Source organism: Schistocerca americana, chromosome 10 (genome assembly GCF_021461395.2).
Source record: "Schistocerca americana isolate TAMUIC-IGC-003095 chromosome 10, iqSchAmer2.1, whole genome shotgun sequence".
In the NCBI taxonomy this organism is placed as follows: domain Eukaryota; kingdom Metazoa; phylum Arthropoda; class Insecta; order Orthoptera; family Acrididae; genus Schistocerca; species Schistocerca americana.
The window spans coordinates 104,783,695-104,802,810 of record NC_060128.1 but is presented as its reverse complement, the minus strand read 5'-3'; the positions used below and the strand labels follow the sequence as shown (position 1 = coordinate 104,802,810).

The following is a 19,116-nucleotide window of genomic DNA, read 5'->3' as shown; positions in this document are numbered from 1 at the left end:
CTGCTAATGGCGCCTTGCTAGGTCGTAGCCATTGACTTACCTGAAGGCTATTCTAACTATCTGCTCTGCAAATGAGCGAGGCTTCGTCATTGTGCATCGCTAGCTACGTCGTCCGTACAACTGGGGCGAGTGCTAGTCCGTCTCTCTAGACCTGCCGTGTGGTGGCGCTCGGTCTGCTATCACTGAAAGTGGCGACACGCGGGTCCGACATGTACTAATGGACCGCGGCCGATTTAAAGCTACCACCTAGCAAGTGTGGTGTCTGGCGGTGACACTACATATAATATAATACAAATATTATATATATACTTACTTACTTATCGCGAATGGACCCAGAAGGATCACGCAAAGCTTTCTGACGTCGTTTCTTCCATACTTCTTTCATTCGTTCTCCATGTTTTCTTTTTCTTTCTTCTGTCCATTTTGTTCCTGGTCTCTTTAGTGCTTCCTTCTCCGACAATACAATCCACTTTTCCACCTTATTTCTAAAAGTTTTTCTATCTTTGACATCTTTAAGTTCAATATTTGCTTTTTGTAAATCTAATTTTACTTGGCTAATCCATGGTGTTGTTGATTTGACTTTTTCTATGTAAGTGAGAATTCTGTTGGTGAGTCGTGTGGGGGGAAGTCTAGTGACATGTCCATAAAATTTTAATCTTCGCCTTCTTATGTCTGCTGCCAGGTTTGATATAGTTTCTGTGGTTCTTCTTGATTGTATCCGGTATCCTTCTTCTGTTAATTTTGGACCTAAAATCTTTCTCATAATTTTTATATATATATATATATATATATATATATAATAAAAATATCGGTACTCGACATCGACGCTTCGATATCAATGTATGGATATATCCTTGCAAAGAACGTAACAGATATAAATCGATATTATTCGGCCAAATATCGATATGTCATATATCAAATTTTTATCAACAGCCCTAGTTCAAACATTTGCTCTTAAATCCGACGGCATGCACTACTCGTGCGTTCCAAAACGCCACGCATAACAATGGGATTCTTCTAGGACTCATATCTCGCATCCTATTGGTGACGGAAAGATGGGTCAAGTGTTTTGCATCTCTTGCTCTAGGGATCAGTTGTATATCCGACAGAACGATGTTCATTTTGTCGCTATCCTACAGTACAGGGTCACAGTAGAAACATTACGTTCTTCTGCTTACGCAAATTGTGCAAATCGATTGGTTCTTTTCGCATTTGATGCCGCTTACTGGGGTTCTTAAACAAGTTATGGAGGCACCGAGGTTCCTTAGAAAAACCTAAAAAAGGGTTGTTTTACCATTTTTTCGTATCAAAACCGATCCGCGGATTCGATGACGGCTATGCACAGTAACTGGCTGAAATTTTTACGATATGTGCCGAAGATACCGATCTCGAACAACGCTGAAAGTTTTCTCGATTTTTTGTCCCCTTCCTAGATAAAGATCTTCAAACTTAGCCTACCTGTACACATAAAATAGGCACGTAAAAAACGGTTGTGCGGCGGAAATGTGCTTTATCAAGTATCGTAGCAAGGAGAAAAATGCTGTAAAGTGTATTCCATTATCATCAGAATTGTTCTGGGCGCTCTTTATTGTTGTACTACTGAAGCACATGCAAAATTTTTCTGCACATAAAATCCGGTCTGAGATATAAAATTAGTCTTGCATTACTTCAGTTTCACGTAAGCAAACTATCAAAATGTTACTGACCCATAAAATTCTTTTCACATGAGTGACATGCCCTGGTGCAACAGGGAAAAAAAGGGAACCAGTGGAAAAATTGCTGCTATCGGAGCACAAAGAAAACACTAATATACTCCTCTTTAAAAGACTCGGGAAAAGTGGGGTACGAGCTGTTTCATTCTACCTTCGTCAGCACCTTCAAAAATTTTCCTAAAAATTTTAGCGTGCTAACATATTCGCTATAAGAGAAGAAGGCGGTGGCAGTGGGAAAGAGACGGAAAAATAACGAATTCTGGGAGATGTTAGACTGTGGTTATGGTACAGAAAGAGCGAAGCAGACAGTGACAGTGTGAGAGAAAACGAACGAACTGAACGATGAATCGGTCCCATTGGACCGAATGATTCAGCCTTACGTTGGAAAATGGAAATGAAGTCCCATGCTTCTTTACAGAGCGTAGGGGAACGATACGGGAGACCCGCACCGCCTTACTAGGCAAGGTCCTAATGGAGGTGGTTTGCCGTAGCCTTCCTCTGACCGTAATGGGGATGAATGATGATGATGAAGACGACACAACAACACCCAGTCAGCTCGAGGCAGGAAAAACCCCTGACCCCGCCGGGAATCGAACCCGGGACCCTGTGCTCGGGAAGCGAGAACGCTACGGCGAGACCACGAGGGGCGGACAGCCTTACGTTACTGGCCTCCAAGATCTCTGGGTCTGACTGTATGTGATTATTTCTTGTGGGGGTTTATAAAAGACTCTGTTTGTGTGCATCCGTTACCAACAACAATGAATGAACTGAGACAACGCATAACAGCAGCTGTGGAAGCTGTAACTGAAGACATGTTCGCTGCAGTGTGGGAACAATTTGAATGTCGCATTGGCATATGCCGTGCATGTCAAGAGGGCATATCGAACATCTATGAAAAGGTATGAAACCTAACTTTTTGAGTTTCCCGCTCATCAAAAATCAAAATTCATTGTATATGTTTATTACTTTCAGAAATATAGACGTGCGAAATCGGATGATTCTATTTTTATACTCGCTGTATGTATTGTGACGACGCAGTTAAAATGCCTAGCTCCTTGAAAGCCACCCTCATGACGACCGTAGGCGCTTGTTACTGCTCTTTTCGTGCAATCAATACTTTCTTTCTAAGGGGCGAGTTACCCTTGAAAATTATTCCATTAGACATTATTGAATGGAAACATGCAAAATATGTCAGAAGGATGATTCGTTTAAGTTTAGCAATTACGCGGAGAATGGAAATAGCTGAACCTGATTGTTCGCAGTTGTCCATCAAACGAAACCGGTGTATCGTTGTCTATCCGAGACACGTATGTTTTACAGTTTCTACACTGCACTGTTTTCCGTTGTGCTTTATTGATAATTATAGCGTACGCTAATCTTACTGGAAATTTGAGACTTTTGAAGCTGTGTGGTAGATTATCTGAAATCATTGGAATTCGTGGTATGAATACTGAATTGCTTCTTTTTTTCCATGTTAATGTATGCGCTCCTATAATGTTGTTGAGAAGTTTTTTTTTGGGTGGGCGTATTAGGACCATCGAGTCGTGTAACAATATTCTTTGGATGTTTACGATTTCGTATTGTTTCTTCGTGATATCAATGTCTGTAAGCATTTTTCTTCCCCTGATAACATGTTCTGTATTCGCTGATTTGTTGGATGAACTACGTGATCTTTTGTTACTAAACGTGTTCGCTCTCTCAACCGTTGTTTGTTTACGCAGTTCCGCTCTGTAAGCGGATACGCTTTTCTCGACACTTTGTTCTTGTGTTTTTACTACGTTGCACCACTGAACAGGTAAGACGATTTTGCCATAGGGGGATAAATGCAATTTCTGCCGTTTCGTAATTCTATTTTAAAACATTCGAAAACATGGATTAACATTCGAGAATATTTGTGAAAGGTCGAGAACATTATAGCACAGTCTCGAAATTTTTTCCCTTGGAAGAGTACATTAATTCGAGGGAGACAGAAGATGTCAACTGGTGACCGACGCGATGTGAACCAGACCTACAAACGTTCATAACTTCTCAGCGACAAGTATTACCACCGTGCAACCATTTATAGAAGGTGAGGACCACGAAGATAAGATACGAGAAGTTAGGCCTCATACGGAGGCGTATAGACAGTCGTTTTGCCCACGGCCTATTTGCGAGTGGAACAGGGAAGGAGATTAATGGTACAGAGTACCCTCCGCCACACACCGTACGGTCGCTTGCGGAGTACGAATGTAGATGTAGATGCAGATGTAAATGTTGTTCTAGTGCGTAATGGGGTACCAAGGATGTAGCGACCACACGCAGAAACCAATGATTGGTGGTGGTTGGTTTTGGACGTGTCGTCAACTTCACTCAGAAACACTTTATATGATTAATTAGAACCAGTCCATTCCATAAGTACCGCGGTGGTGCTGGTACAACAACCGTACCAGATCCTTAGATACAGAAAAAAACTGTCTTGGTTGCACAAGAGAGGCTTGTTTAATCTTCACATGTGACGCGTTTCACCTGTTCTAGGCATCATCAGACAATCTGGGGAAATTACAAACTGATGTAAGTATAAATTGTTATTAAAGGCAATAATAAATCAATAAATTAAAAATAACGGAAGGAAGACAAACAGCCGGCCGAAGTGGCCGAGCGGTTCTAGGCGCTACAGTCTGGAACCGCGCGAACGCTACGGTTGCAGTTTCGAATCCTGCCTCGGGCATGAATGTGTGTGATGTTCTTAGGTTAGTTAGGTTTAAGTACTTCTAAGTTATAGGGGACTGATGACGTAAGTCCCATAGTGGTCAGAGCCATTTGAACCATTTTGAAGACAAAAATCAATTGCACAATGGACCATAGGGTCACATATGTGCTTAGGGGTATAAATTTCAAATCTTATAGCGACTTGCTAATTGTGACCGAGGCGTCAAACGTAATTAAAATTACCACAGAAGTGGGAAGAAATAGCCAGATAGCCACTGTCGATGCTTCTTAATATCATCTAGAAGCAACACGAAAAAAGGTCATGACTATAGTAAAATGAAAGCTACTAAGGCGTGCAAGGGGTACCTAGCTTAGGCAAATAGGCAAATACAGTGAGCAGAAAAGCTGACGAGAGCAAAATACACCCACATAATGGCAAGATTAAGAGCTCTTTGGCAAACGACAGAGCACTAATAATAGCCAAACAGGTAAAAAGTTTTTAGTGAAATATAAAGCAACGAAGCCATAAGCAACGGCCTCAGATACGAGTAGGAAGAATTTTATCGGCGATGTAATTTAGCATCGACTGTGGCTACCTGGCTGTCACCCGCCGATTCTATGCGACCTTTGACTACGTTAGTTGCCTCTGCCACGAGTAACAAGAGCTTTTATTCGGTGAACTCAGTCGTGGCACAATACTTTGAATTAAAGTCTATATCAATTGTCTCCCCCCCCCCCCCCATGTGAAACAAGCATGCGGCCCTGTGTTCCACAGTACAGTCCATGTTTGTCTTCCTTATGTTTTTTTTAATTTATTCATTTATTATTCTCCTTAATAGCAATTTATACTTACAGAAATTGTGATTTCCCCAGACTGTCTGATGATGCCTAGAATAGCCGAAACGCGTCACATGTGATGATAAAATGTACCTATCTTGTGCAACCAAGAATGTTTTTGCTGTATCTAAATTATTTTATTAATATTCTCAGTTGAAGAGGAGCAATGTACTGGTGACAGTTCGCAACGGAATGAAATAAGAACACAGGAAAAAAGTCCCACTTACAAGTGTGCACATCCTTTGTGTCTCTTTTACACCGACAGTTGCAACCTCACTTGGGCTTGTACATAACCTTTTATCATGACTCGTCCGCAAAAGGGGTTCGGTTGTGCAGAGTTACATTCGCGCCCTATATTGGGTAAATAGCCAGCCTGAGTACAGCAGTGAATGAATTCAGATATTTGTCTAAATCACGATCGTTCACAAATGATTTATACCGACAACAGTTTAGAATGAAAACGTTTTTATTTTACTAAATCACATCCACAAAACTCCTAGCCGCACCGACCTTACCGCACCGACGGACCACGATCCAAATCCCGCGACCTTTGTCCCCTATCCTCTGTCCTGTGTCCGGTCACGTGACACTACATTAGTCAAATATATTATTTCTAAACATGGCCATCATGCATTTACAATGTCACAATATTAAAATACGTAACACTAAATACCTTATATTATTTTGTAGACAATCATCAGATTATTTACATATTTAAGGGCACACCACTTTTTGGCAGTTTCACCCCTCTTCTTTTGTTTAATCACGTCTTTGCCTAAAGAGTACTCCTATTTCAGTGATCAGATACCCAGCAAACCCAATGATTAGCAAGACAAGCACACCTTACATTATTAACATATGTACCAAGTTATGCACTGAGACATAGCCAGTTATGTAACTAAGTAATTCAGTGTGAAACTGTTATATGCTGCCTCCTCTCTTCATCAAGAAGGTGATTCCATAAATATATTGACTTGTGTTTGCTACACCCCAACTGTTCTTCCACAGTAAACAGTACCACATCCAGCAGATTAGCTATACTATTACAGTATCCCTTGTAACCTCAAACAGTGACTATAATTAACAGAAACTGTTAATAGTTTAAAATTAAAAAAAAAAAAAACCGGTACAGTTTCAAGCGCTCGAGCTCCGTGCCCTGCGATGTGGCCATGTTGCAATTCATGATGGTGGTCATCGTTATATCAGGGTTTTTCTGCTATTTGCCTAGGTGAGAGCATACTGAAGAGCCAAAGAAACTGGTACAGCCAAAGAAACTGGTACACCTGCCTAATATCGTTTAGGAACCCCGCGACCACGCAGAAGTGCCGCAACACGACATGTCATGGACTCGACTAATGTCTGAAGTAGAGCTGGAAGGAATTGACACCATCAGTCCTGCAGGGCTCTTCATAAATCCGTAAGAGTACGAGGCGATGGAGATCTCCTCTAAACAGCACATTGCAAACCATCCCAGATATGCTCAATAATGCTCATGTCTGGGGAGTTTGGTGGTCAGCGAAAGTGTTTAAACTCAGAAGAGTATTCCTGGAGCCACTCTGTAGGAATTCTGGACGTGTGGGGTATCGCATTATCCTGCTGGAATTGCGCAAGCCCGTCGAATTGCACAATGGACATGGGTGGAGGCAAGGGATTTAGACAGGATTCTTACGTACTTGTCACCTGTCTGAGTCGTATCTAGACATATCATTCCAACTGCACACGCCTCACACCGTTACAGAGTCTCCAACAGCTTCAGAAGTCTCCTGCTCACTTACAGCATCCATGGATTCATGAGGCGGGCTCCATCCACTCGATACAATTTGAAACGAGACTCGACCGACGATTTTAACAGTCATCAACAGTCCAACGTCGGTGTTAACGGGCCCCGGCGAGGCGTAAAGCTTTGTGTTGTGCAGTCATCAAAGCTACACGAATTGGCTTTCAGCTCCAAAAGCCCATATCGATGGCGTTTCGTCGAATGGTTCTCACGCTGACACTTGTTGATGGCCCATCATTGAAATCTACAGCAATTTGCGGAAGGTCTGCACTTGTCACGTTCAACGATTCTCTTCAGTCGTCGTTGGTCCCAATTTGGCAGGATCTTTATACGGCCGCAACGATGTTGGAGATTTGATGTTTCATTGGATTCATGATGTTTACGGTACACTCATGAAATGGTCGCACGGGAAAATCCACACTTCATCGCTACCCTGGTAATGCTGTGTCCCATCGCTCGTGCGCCGACTGTAACACCAAGCTCACTTAAATCTTGATAACCTGTCATTGTAGCAGCAGCAACCGATCTAACAACTGCACAAGTCACTTGTTGCCTTATACAGGGTGTTACAAAAAGGTACGGCCAAACTTTCAGGAAACATCCCTCACACACAAATAAAGAAAACATGTTATGTGGGTATGTGTCCGGAAACGCTTAGTTTCGTCAGTATGTACTGTACTTCCTTGATTCACCGCCATGATTTCATATGGGATACTCTACCTGTGCTGCTAGAACATGTGCCTTTACGACACAACATGTGGTTCATGCACGATGGAGCTCCTGCACATTTGAGTCGAAGTGCTCGTACGCTTCTCAACAGCAGATTCGGTGACCGATGGATTGGTAGAGGCGGACCAATTCCATGGCCTCCACGCTCTCCTGAGCTCAACCCTCTTGCCTTTCATTTATGGGGGCATTTGAAAGCTCTTGGTACCGAACCCCGGTACCAAATGTAGAGAATCTTCGTGCTCGTATTGTGGACGGCTGTGATACAATGCACCATTCTCCAGCGTTGCATCAGCGCATCAGGGATTCCATACGACGGTGGGTGGATGCATGTATCCTCGCTAACGGAGGACATTTTGAACATTTCATGTAACAAAGTGTTTGAAGTCACGCTGGTACGTTCTGTTGCTGTTTGTTTCCATTCCGTGATTAATGTGATTTGAAGAGAAGTAATAAAATGAGCTCTAACATGGAAAGTAAGCGTTTCCGGACATATGTCCACATAACATACTTCCTTTCTTTTGTGTGCGAGGAATGTTTCCTGAAAGTTTGGCCGTACCTTTTTGTAACATCCTGTATAGGCGTTGTCGTCTGCAGAGTCGTGTTTTGCCTGTTTACGTATCTCCGCATTTGAATTGCTGGCCTTTGGGCCGAGCGGCTCTAGGCGCTTCAGTCTGGAACTGCGCGACTGCTCCGGTCGCAGGTTCGAATCCTGCCTCGGGCATGGATGTGTGTGATGTCCTTAGGTGAGTTAGGTTTAAGTAGTTCTAAGTTGTAGGGGACTGATGACGTCAGATGTTAAGTCCCGTAGTGCTCAGAGCCATTTTTCGGCATTTGAATTAGCATGCCTATACCAGTTTCTTTGGTGCTTCAGTGGGTATGACTGGTATCTTAAGCATGTCAGAGATGGGTCATATGGAACGTTAGACGGTTCACTCTGTGTACTGAAAGTTTTGCTCTTCCGCAGCAGCAGTTTGTACAGTGGGTGTGCGTCGGCTGTTGCAGATCCAGCAGGTGAAGCTGACGTGGAACGCCAAACCCAAGGTGGGCTCGCTGGAGAACGCGACGCACAAGCCGGGCGGCGGCGACAAGAAGATCGAGACGGTCAAGCTGGACTTCAAGGACCGCGCCAAACCCAAGGTCGGCTCCAAGGACAACGTGAAGCACTCGCCAGGCGGCGGCAACGTCAAGGTAACCCAACACACCAAAACTGTACAGTACAGTACAGTACACTGGCAGCTCCGTGTATTGTCGCATCGCGTCACACACACTGTGTCTTCGCCGTCAGCAACAGCGAGTTCACCTGCTGGATACTCTTCTACATTGGACATGACAGAGGTTAGAGCAGGCTGGTCCATCTAGAGTACCCCTTACACTGGACACGACATGTGTTGCAATAGGCTGGTCCAGCTACAGTACCCCTCTACACTGGACATGTGTTAGACCTGGCTGGTCCAGTTGGAGTACCCCTTTACACTGAACATGACGTGGGTTAGAGCAGGCTGGCCAAACTAGAGTACCCCTCTATTGGACAAAACATGGGTTAGAGCAGGCTGGTCCAGCTAGAGTACTTCTCTACACTGGACACAACATGGGTTAGAGCAGGCTGGTCCAGCTAGAATGCCCCTCTACACTGGACACAACACTGGTTAGAGCAGGCTGGTACAGCTAGAGTACTGTTCTATACTGGACATCACATGGGTTAGAGCAGGCTGGTCCAGCTAGAGTACTCCTCTACACTGGACACAACATGGGTTAGAGCAGGCTGGTCCAGTTAGAGTACCCCTCTACACTGGACATGACATGGGTTAGAGCTGGTACAGCTAGAGTACCCCTCTACACTGGACACAACATGGGTTAGAGTGGGCTGGTCCAGCTAGAATGCCCCTCTACACTGGACACAACATGGGTTACAGCAGGCTGGTCCAGCTAGAGTACCCCTCTACACTGGACATGACATGGGTTAGAGCTTTTACGGCTAGAATACCCCTCTACACTGGACACAACATGGGTTAGAGCGGGCTGGTCCAGCTAGAATGCCTCTCTACACTGGATGCAACACGGGTTAGAGGAGGCTGGTCCAGTTAGAGTAGCCCTCTACACTGCACGTGACATGGGTTAGAGCAGGCTGGTCCAGTTAGAGTGCCCTCTACATTGGACACAACACAGGTTAGAGCAGGCTGGTCCAGCTAGAGTAGCCCTCTACACGGGACACAACACAGGTTAGAGCAGGCTGATACAGCTAGAGTACCCCTCTACACTAGATACAACACGGGTTAGAGCAGGCTGGTCCAGCTAGAGTAGCCCTCTACACTGGACACAACACAGGTTAGAGCAGGCTGATACAGCTAGAGTACCCCTCTACACTGGATACAACACGGGTTAGAGCAGGCTGGTCCAGCTAGAGCAGCCCTCTACATTGGACACAACACAGGTTAGAGCAGGCTGGTCCAGCTAGAGTACCCCTCTACACTGGATACAACACGGGTTAGAGCAGGCTGGTCCAGTTAGAGTACCCCTCTACACTGGACATGGCATGGGTTAGAGGAGCTGGTACAGCTAGAGTACCCCTCCACACTGGACACAATATGGGTTAGAGCAGGCTGGGCCAACTAGAGTAGCCCTCTACACTGGACACGACACAGGTTAGAACAGGCTGGGACAGCTAGAGTACCCCTCTACACTGGACAAAATATACGTTAGAGCAGGCTGATCAAGCTAGAGTACCCCTCTACACTGGACACAACATCGGTTAGAGCAGGCTGGTCCAGTTCTGTTACAAGCAGACACTTGTGGGCAAGGGAGGGCAAACACCTCAAGGACAGACACTCAGCGAGCCTAGGCGTAACATAAGCGGCCATGCTGGAAGCGTGCCCATGGGCAGTGGTGGGCAGGTGGCCCTCATGTGTCCAGAACGAGCTGTGAACGTACCGCTAGCCAACATTATATGTAGCTAAGGCCGGTATTAGACTATCATATTTCTTTGTCAAAGAAATGTGATTAAATATTCGCCATATTTCTTTTAGAAAGATCTTTGTCAGGGTGCCAAAAAGCTGTATTGTGACCATGTCATCTATTCCGGCTCACTGAAAAGCTGCCTGGATGAGTCCAGATGCAGAGGTGGATGGCTGTAGCTGTGATTGTAGATACGAGTCACCTGCATCATATTCCACCCGATTATCAACACACAATTAATAGCATGCACAGTGTCCCTTGCTCACCTCCAACCGTAGTCGAAGCAAGTTCATTAAAAAACAAACATGTCGAAGGAACGCACAACTTTGAAGACATGTTTACAAACTACAGAGACGTCAAGTAGTTGTAACGACGCCAGTGCTCCATGCAGTTACTTTCCACGTTGCAGTGAACAGATGAAGAACGACTCATGATCAAATCTACGGTGAGACCTTATATTTGATCATTTTTATTTGACGACATGCGAGATTTGACGAAGTGCCCTGTTACACCATCAAATTTATTTGAGAAAGATAATGTAATACAAGCCTAACTGTGGGCGAGTTGACGGACATTCGCTAGTGCCGTGCTCTGGAACAGCCTGGGTTAGGGGCCAGCATAGCCTAAGTATGTAGCCTACTGTACGTATGTCGAAAACTGACATGTTGGACCTCATAGGTGAGCTCTCTTTCATTTCCTTCATAATTATAAGACCTGAAAATGATGTGCCCTTGCGCCAGTTTCCTAAATCAGTACGACATAATCCTCACAAAAATGGAAAAAATATGTCATGAAAAGCAGAAGATTTCCAAGCACTGTTAATTAGAAAACACTTAAGATCAATTAAGATCAATTAACAGAATCTTCAGCAGCTGAGTTGAAGTATTAACGGCTTGTAATCATAAAGTAGCTGGTTTGAATCTGAATATTATGAGTTTTTTACTTTTATTTTAATTCCGTGTTTATTAACAAGTGTAAATGTTGATTAGCAGATACATAATCAATAGCCCGTGCAAGAAAACACTCCTGGAAATGGAAAAAAGAACACATTGACACCGGTGTGTCAGACCCACCATACTTGCTCCGGACACTGCGAGAGGGCTGTACAAGCAATGATCACACGCACGGCACAGCGGACACACCAGGAACCGCGGTGTTGGCCGTCGAATGGCGCTAGCTGCGCAGCATTTGTGCACCGCCGCCGTCAGTGTCAGCCAGTTTGCCGTGGCATACGGAGCTCCATCGCAGTCTTTAACACTGGTAGCATGCCGCGACAGCGTGGACGTGAACCGTATGTGCAGTTGACGGACTTTGAGCGAGGGCGTATAGTGGGCATGCGGGAGGCCGGGTGGACGTACCGCCGAATTGCTCAACACGTGGGGCGTGAGGTCTCCACAGTACATCGATGTTGTCGTCAGTAGTCGGCGGAAGGTGCACGTGCCCGTCGACCTGGGACCGGACCGCAGCGACGCACGGATGCACGCCAAGACCGTAGGATCCTACGCAGTGCCGTAGGGGACCGCACCGCCACTTCCCAGCAAATTAGGGACACTGTTGCTCCTGGGGTATCGGCGAGGACCATTCGCAACCGTCTCCATGAAGCTGGGCTACGGTCCCGCACACCGTTAGGCCGTCTTCCGCTCACGCCCCAACATCGTGCAGCCCGCCTCCAGTGGTGTCGCGACAGGCGTGAATGGAGGGACGAATGGAGACGTGTCGTCTTCAGCGATGAGAGTCGCTTCTGCCTTGGTGCCAATGATGGTCGTATGCGTGTTTGGCGCCGTGCAGGTGAGCGCCACAATCAGGACTGCATACGACCGAGGCACACAGGGCCAACACCCGGCATCATGGTGTGGGGAGCGATCTCCTACACTGGCCGTACACCACTGGTGATCGTCGAGGGGACACTGAATAGTGCACGGTACATCCAAACCGTCATCGAACCCATCGTTCTACCATTCCTAGACCGGAAAGGGAACTTGCTGTTCCAACAGGACAATGCACGTCCGCATGTATCCCGTGCCACCCAACGTGCTGTAGAAGGTGTAAGTCAACTACCCTGGCCAGCAAGATCTCCGGATCTGTCCCCCATTGAGCATGTTTGGGACTGGATGAAGCGTCGTCTCACGCGGTCTGCACGTCCAGCACGAACGCTGGTCCAACTGAGGCGCCAGGTGGAAATGGCATGGCAAGCCGTTCCACAGGACTACATCCAGCATCTCTACGATCGTCTCCATGGGAGAATAGCAGCCTGCATTGCTGCGAAAGGTGGATATACACTGTACTAGTGCCGACTCTGTGCATGCTCTGTTGCCTGTGTCTATGTGCCTGTGGTTCTGTCAGTGATCATGTGATGTATCTGACCCCAGGAATGTGTCAATAAAGTTTCCCCTTCCTGGGACAATGAATTCACGGTGTTCTTATTTCAATTTCCAGGAGTGTATTAGCCATAGTGCTGTAGAGCTGTAATGGTAGGCATTCCTCTCTAGTAAACAAGAAGACCGAGGTTCAAATCCCAGCCATGACACAAATTTTAATTTATTTCTTCAGCTTCCATCATTATCGTAGATATAGATGAGACTTACATGTCTTGAGGAAAATTTAATTATAAAATCTAAAAATAATAGAATCATATTTTTAAAATAAAAATAACAGCCTTTTATGTCTAGTTACTGGATGCACGAAAAAAACTTAAAATTGGTACAGTCATTCAAAACGTCTTGTTGTTACATGAATCAGTATTATGTTTGTCAGTAATAGTTTAATCTGCAGAATCAGGGAAGTATTTGGCTTTCTATTTGACATCTTGCAACTTGCACCAAATTTTTATTTCTTCTCAATGCATACATCCAGTTAGAAATTAAAGATGACAAAATTATTCGTCTTGTTTAAAAAATTGTATAAATATGCGCTAATTCAACATTTATTTGCGTTAATAAATATGGGATTTTAGTTGATGTAAGAAGATCTGCCACTAGTGAGAATTTTAACCAGGAACTTCACTATTATCAGACTGTGAAGCTTCACATATTCATTCTTCTTGTTTCTTTCCAACTGCTTTTCCATCACTTTTTCATTAGTGGCTGTGAGTGGATGTCGCAAGGCATATGTCAAATGCCATTGATCACAGCTCCAGTCAGTTTCTCCTTTCAAAGATTCAACAGCCTCTGACTGAACCTGATGATCTGCCATTCTGGCTGTATAGCGCCAATGGCTTGTAATCGTAGGTTCTTTGAATTCTGCTAGTATTATTTTCCTTTACTTTTATTTCAGTTCCATAAGCATTAACAAACAGAAATGTCAATTAACAAATACAGAAAGATATTTTTAAATAAAAATGAAATCTTGTTTATGTAATTAATAAAAATAACATCTTGTTATTTCTAATTAATGGATGTATGAAAGTAACTTAAAATTTGATGTAGACATTCAAAACACCTTATTGTTAAATGAATCAATATTACATACATCGATAATACTACTGAGTCTGTAGAAATAGAAAAGTTTTGTATTTTCTATTTCATACCTTGCAAATTTCTTCTTTTTATTTTACAAAAAAAATATGATTCAGCATTTGTTGTTCATTTTGTTAATTAGTAAGGCGTTTAAATTAGTGGAAGAAACTTAACCAGCTACTTCACAATCATAAGAGTATCATGCTACACACTCAGTTCCCGAAGTCTATCTTAGTAAATTACAAGTGTTCCTTAACGGAAATCTTCTGATTTTCAACAACGATTTTTTTCGTATTTGTTTGAGAATTGTGTCGCCCTACTTTAGGAAATTTTTGTCCAGGCACTGCTCATGAAATCCTAAAAGTATGCAAGAAAAAGCGCTCCTGAGACAGCTCAACACCAAACGCACTACTAATTCTTACTGATTATTAATCCAATCTACTACTTACTAAACCAATCTATTACTTACTAATCCAATCTACTACTTACTGATCCAATCTACTACTTACTAATCCCCTCCATAATCAGCACTGACTGAACGTAGTTTCCTGTTGCCAAGGAACGCTTTCACATACTCTGTAATGGCTGGGATGAAGGGGCCAAAAACATATTCTATGTCCTGCAACTACAGTGTCAGACGAACAACACAGCTACACATGCGAGTGTGTGGTTCAGAATATTTAACGATCGTGTGTGCCTAGCTGCACCCATCTATTTTTCTCCTGAGCACTTTACCGCTCTGGTGGGTACTGTCGGAACTATGAACTGTGAATTAGGTGCTATAATCGTTTATTTAAATGCATATTCAGGAAGCAGATACGTAATACGGACCACAAGCATGTGGTAATGAACCGCGTATATTCCGCCAAAACTGTTTTAACTACGTGATAGTCATAAACGCAATTAGCTCTTCAGCCACAATGATCCGTTTGCAATATCTTGCGACCTATTGTCGCGCTGTTCAACCACAGCGTTCGTTAGCGAGCACTTCTATTGTTTGAAAGTCACTGCTCGGATATCCAGTTCCGCGGTTGGTAAATTGTTGCAGTTCCTCATAATTGACACTGGTTCGCGGTAACGGTCTTTCACGTGTAACGGTTTTGGCTGACCATCTCGTGACACCACACGCGAACAGAAGTATTTTCACTCGATAATTGCAATTGCGTACAGTCTACGGCGTCTCTCAAATAGAAAGCTCACCGAATTATTGTAAATTTTCTTCGTTCACTACCCGTCTCGGCGCGGCTGGTTCTTGCCTCAATCACACGACACACGAAAGCGAAAGTACACTCGTTCCTAATTAAAAACTTACAAACACCTTTACTGCAAAAGAGCGCAAAGTCCAGGTGATGGAGATGGATAGCGTCCATGCACCCTTCTGTACACGGTAGACTGTAGACGCTCAATAAATACGAGGTATTTTTTTTCTGTTTCCCTCTTCCCTTCAGTTGCTTTAAATTCTTGGAGGGATGCACCGTCTATGCAACCAACTGAAGGCAGTCGTTTGTTGCCATACGCGTTTCGCTTCATTTATTTGGGTAGCATCATCAGTGGCCTGTAATACATGTTTCCTCTTTTTATTTTTATTTTTATTTTGTGCCTTTCCACATTACAGAGGCTTATATCCAACATAATAATTTACTCGGAAATTACTATACAATGAATAAAGTTCTTAAACTATATTTTCAAAATATTCCTCCAGGTGTTTCGATCTTGTGTGTCTTCTTCCTCTGCTCCCATTCTCCTCATTGTCTGCTGTACATTCTGGAGCCAGGTGGTCATAGGTTGTCGTCTTCTTCTTCTCCCCTCCGGTTCCCACTCCAGTATCAATTTTGGTATTCTGGCTTTTTCCATTCGTCGTACATGCTCGTACCACGGTAATTTCTTCCTATCCATTACGTCATATATTCTTTTATTTCAATTCTCCTTATTTTTTCGGTGTTCCTTATTTTCTGTCTCCTGGAGATTCTTGCCGATCTTCTTCAGAAGTCCATCCCAAGAGCTTGTAATTTTTTAATGTGCTTCATGTTTATTGTCCAGGTCTCCCTTCCATACAGAACCACACTCTCTAATATGGATTTGTATATTAATATTTTAGTTCTGCTCATTACATTCCTGCTCCATAAGACTGAGTTAAGCATCCCAATGACCTTCCGTCCGCTACTAATTCTTTTATTGATTTCTGACTCTGATTTTCCCTCGATTTCTAAAATGGATCCAAATAACAGAAAATGTTTATCTTTTCGATTTTCTTTCCTTCAGTGTATAGCTCATCTGTATCATTAGTCAAGTATTCTGTTTTTTGGTAATTAATCTTCGAACCCCAAGTTTTGTATGCTACTGCTAATTGATTGCACATCTTGTACTACGACTACTTGATCATCAGCAAACAATAAATGATGTAGGTAAACTCCATCTCTTATTTCTAAGGCCATAATATTACATTTCCGAGACCATGTTCTAAGGCTAATATCTGTATAGGTTTTAAATAATGGTGGTGACATGGGACAGCCCTGTGAAAGGCCTTTGCTTGTTCCTTTTTACGTACAAACAACCTATTATGTGATAGATATAATTTGCTGCTATATTACAATTTGCCGAGTTTTTCTCTCGTTATCTAGGTTAAAAACAACTGTTTTTGCACAAAGTTCGTAATGTCAACTTTTCGTTCGGTGTTACGATTTCCAGCGCTGTTAAGTCACGTATGTGGTCCTGCAGATGTATTCGTTAGTTTCCATACTCCATATGGCCGATTTCTGGCGTTCTTTCACCCACATTTGTCAGGAAAAGAATTGCGCACACACACACACACACACACACACTACAAATGAAAAATATCAAACCATGACACAAACAAAAGAAAGACATACAAACAACAGTTGCCAGCACTACACACCGAAAACACAGATACTCCTATGTTGATCACAAAATGGAAAGTGGCAAATGTGAATGAAAGAACACCAGAAATCAGCTAGAGTATGGAAACTAACAAATACCTCTCCAGGACCACACACATGAGTTAACTGCGCTGGGAACGAAAAGTTCACATTGCGAACTTTGGGCTAAAAACAGTTGTTTTTAACCTAAAAAACAAAAGAAAAATACGACAAAATGTAATACAGAAGCATATTATATCTACCGCATAATACGTTTATTGCAAGTAAAAAAAGGAAACATGTATTACAAGCTACTGATGAAACTTTCGAAATAAACGAAGCGAAATGCGTATGGTAAACAAATGGTTGCATAGACGTTACGTAGCTATAAGAACAAAAGGTCCGTTCAACATACTTCGGAACATTCGTAATTTCGCGCCATTGGTATGTTGGAGCGAAATGCAGTTGGCATCCCTGCGCACGCCTGTGTTTAACGTGTGACTGCCGGAAGTTTCATTGTTGTTGTACGTCTGTTAATTATTGTTCACTGCTGTACTGAGTAGAACGTCGTGTCTCACAGTTTGCGAAATTCGAGATGGCAGAGTTAGAGGAGCAACGCGTCTGCCTTACGTTTTACGCGAAACTCAAGAAAACGTTTACAGAGACATACTAAATGATGCAGGAAGCCTACGGTGATGTTTGCTTAAGCCGTACTCAGTGTTACGAGCTGTTAACGCGGTTCACGGAAGTTTAAGATGAGCCTCGTTCAGGACGCCGTTTGATGTCTACCGACGACGCTCGTGTCAGGAACGCCAACGAAATTGTGGGGGACTATCGAAGACTGACTGTCCGAGGGATTGCAGAACAATGTAACATTTCCGTTGAATCTTGTCGTGACATCCTGACACAGCGTTTTGGAATGCATTGTGTTGCCGCCATGTTCGTCCCACGGCTCATGAGACATGACCAGAAAGACCTTCGCCTCCCAGTCTGTGAAGAGCTTTTGCTTCGCGCAAATGAGGACGAGATGTTCCTTAAGAGAATCGTAACATTATGAGGCGTGGGTCTACGGTTATGACGTTTTAGACAGGAACGTGGCGAGTAAAACTGTGAGGGACGGGAAAAACCCACCGTGGTACAACAACAAAGTTACGAAACTACTGCGAAAGCAAAGAGAGCTCCACTCCAAGTTTAAACGCAGCCAAAACCTCTCAGACAAACAGAACCAAACGATGTCAAAGTTAGCGTAAGGAGGGCTATGCGTGAAGCGTTCAGTGAATTCGAAAGCAAAATTCTATGTACCGACTTGACAGAAAATCCTAGGAAGTTCTGGTCTCACGTTAAATCAGTAAGTGGCTCGAAACAGCATATCCAGACACTACGGGATGATGATGGCATTGAAACAGAGGATGACACGCGTAAAGCTGAAATACTAAACACCTTTTTCCAAAGCTGTTTCACAGAGGAGGACCGCACTGCAGTTCCTTCTCTAAATCCTCGCACAAACGAAAAAATGGCTGACATCGAAATAAGTGTCCAAGGAATAGAAAAGCAACTGGAATCACTCAATAGAGGAAAGTCCACTGGACCTGACGGGATACCAATTCGATTCTACACAGAGTACGCGAAAGAACTTGCCCCCCTTCTAACAGCCGTGTACCGCAAGTCTCTAGAGGAACGGAGGGTTCCAAATGATTGGAAAAGAGCACAGATAGTCCCAGTCTTCAAGAAGGGTCGTCGAGCAGATGCGCAAAACTATAGACCTATATCTCTGACGTCGATCTGTTGTAGAATTTTAGAACATGTTTTTTGCTCGAGTATCATGTCGTTTTTGGAAACCCAGAATCTACTATGTAGGAATCAACATGGATTCCGGAAACAGCGATCGTGGGAGACCCAACTCGCTTTATTTGTTCATTAGACCCAGAAAATATTAGATACAGGCTCCCAGGTAGATGCTATTTTTCTTGACTTCCGGAAGGCGTTCGATACAGTTCCGCACTGTCGCCTGTTAAACAAAGTAAGAGCCTACGGAATATCAGACCAGCTGTGTGGCTGGATTGAAGAGTTTTTAGCAAACAGAACACACC

At 43.6% G+C, this 19,116-nt stretch overlaps 1 protein-coding gene across 2 annotated transcripts in view; it reads left to right on the top strand.

Annotated features, from left to right (window-relative positions):
* The window catches only part of LOC124552731 (proteoglycan 4-like), a 225,140-nt gene that overhangs the window by 48,721 nt on the left and 157,303 nt on the right, over positions 1 to 19,116 (top strand). For both annotated transcript variants that reach the window (XM_047127072.1, XM_047127073.1), the window contains exon 6: positions 8,746 to 8,931. In XM_047127072.1, the coding sequence (XP_046983028.1) occupies positions 8,746 to 8,931 (186 nt within the window). The remainder of the gene's footprint in view (positions 1 to 8,745; positions 8,932 to 19,116) is intronic.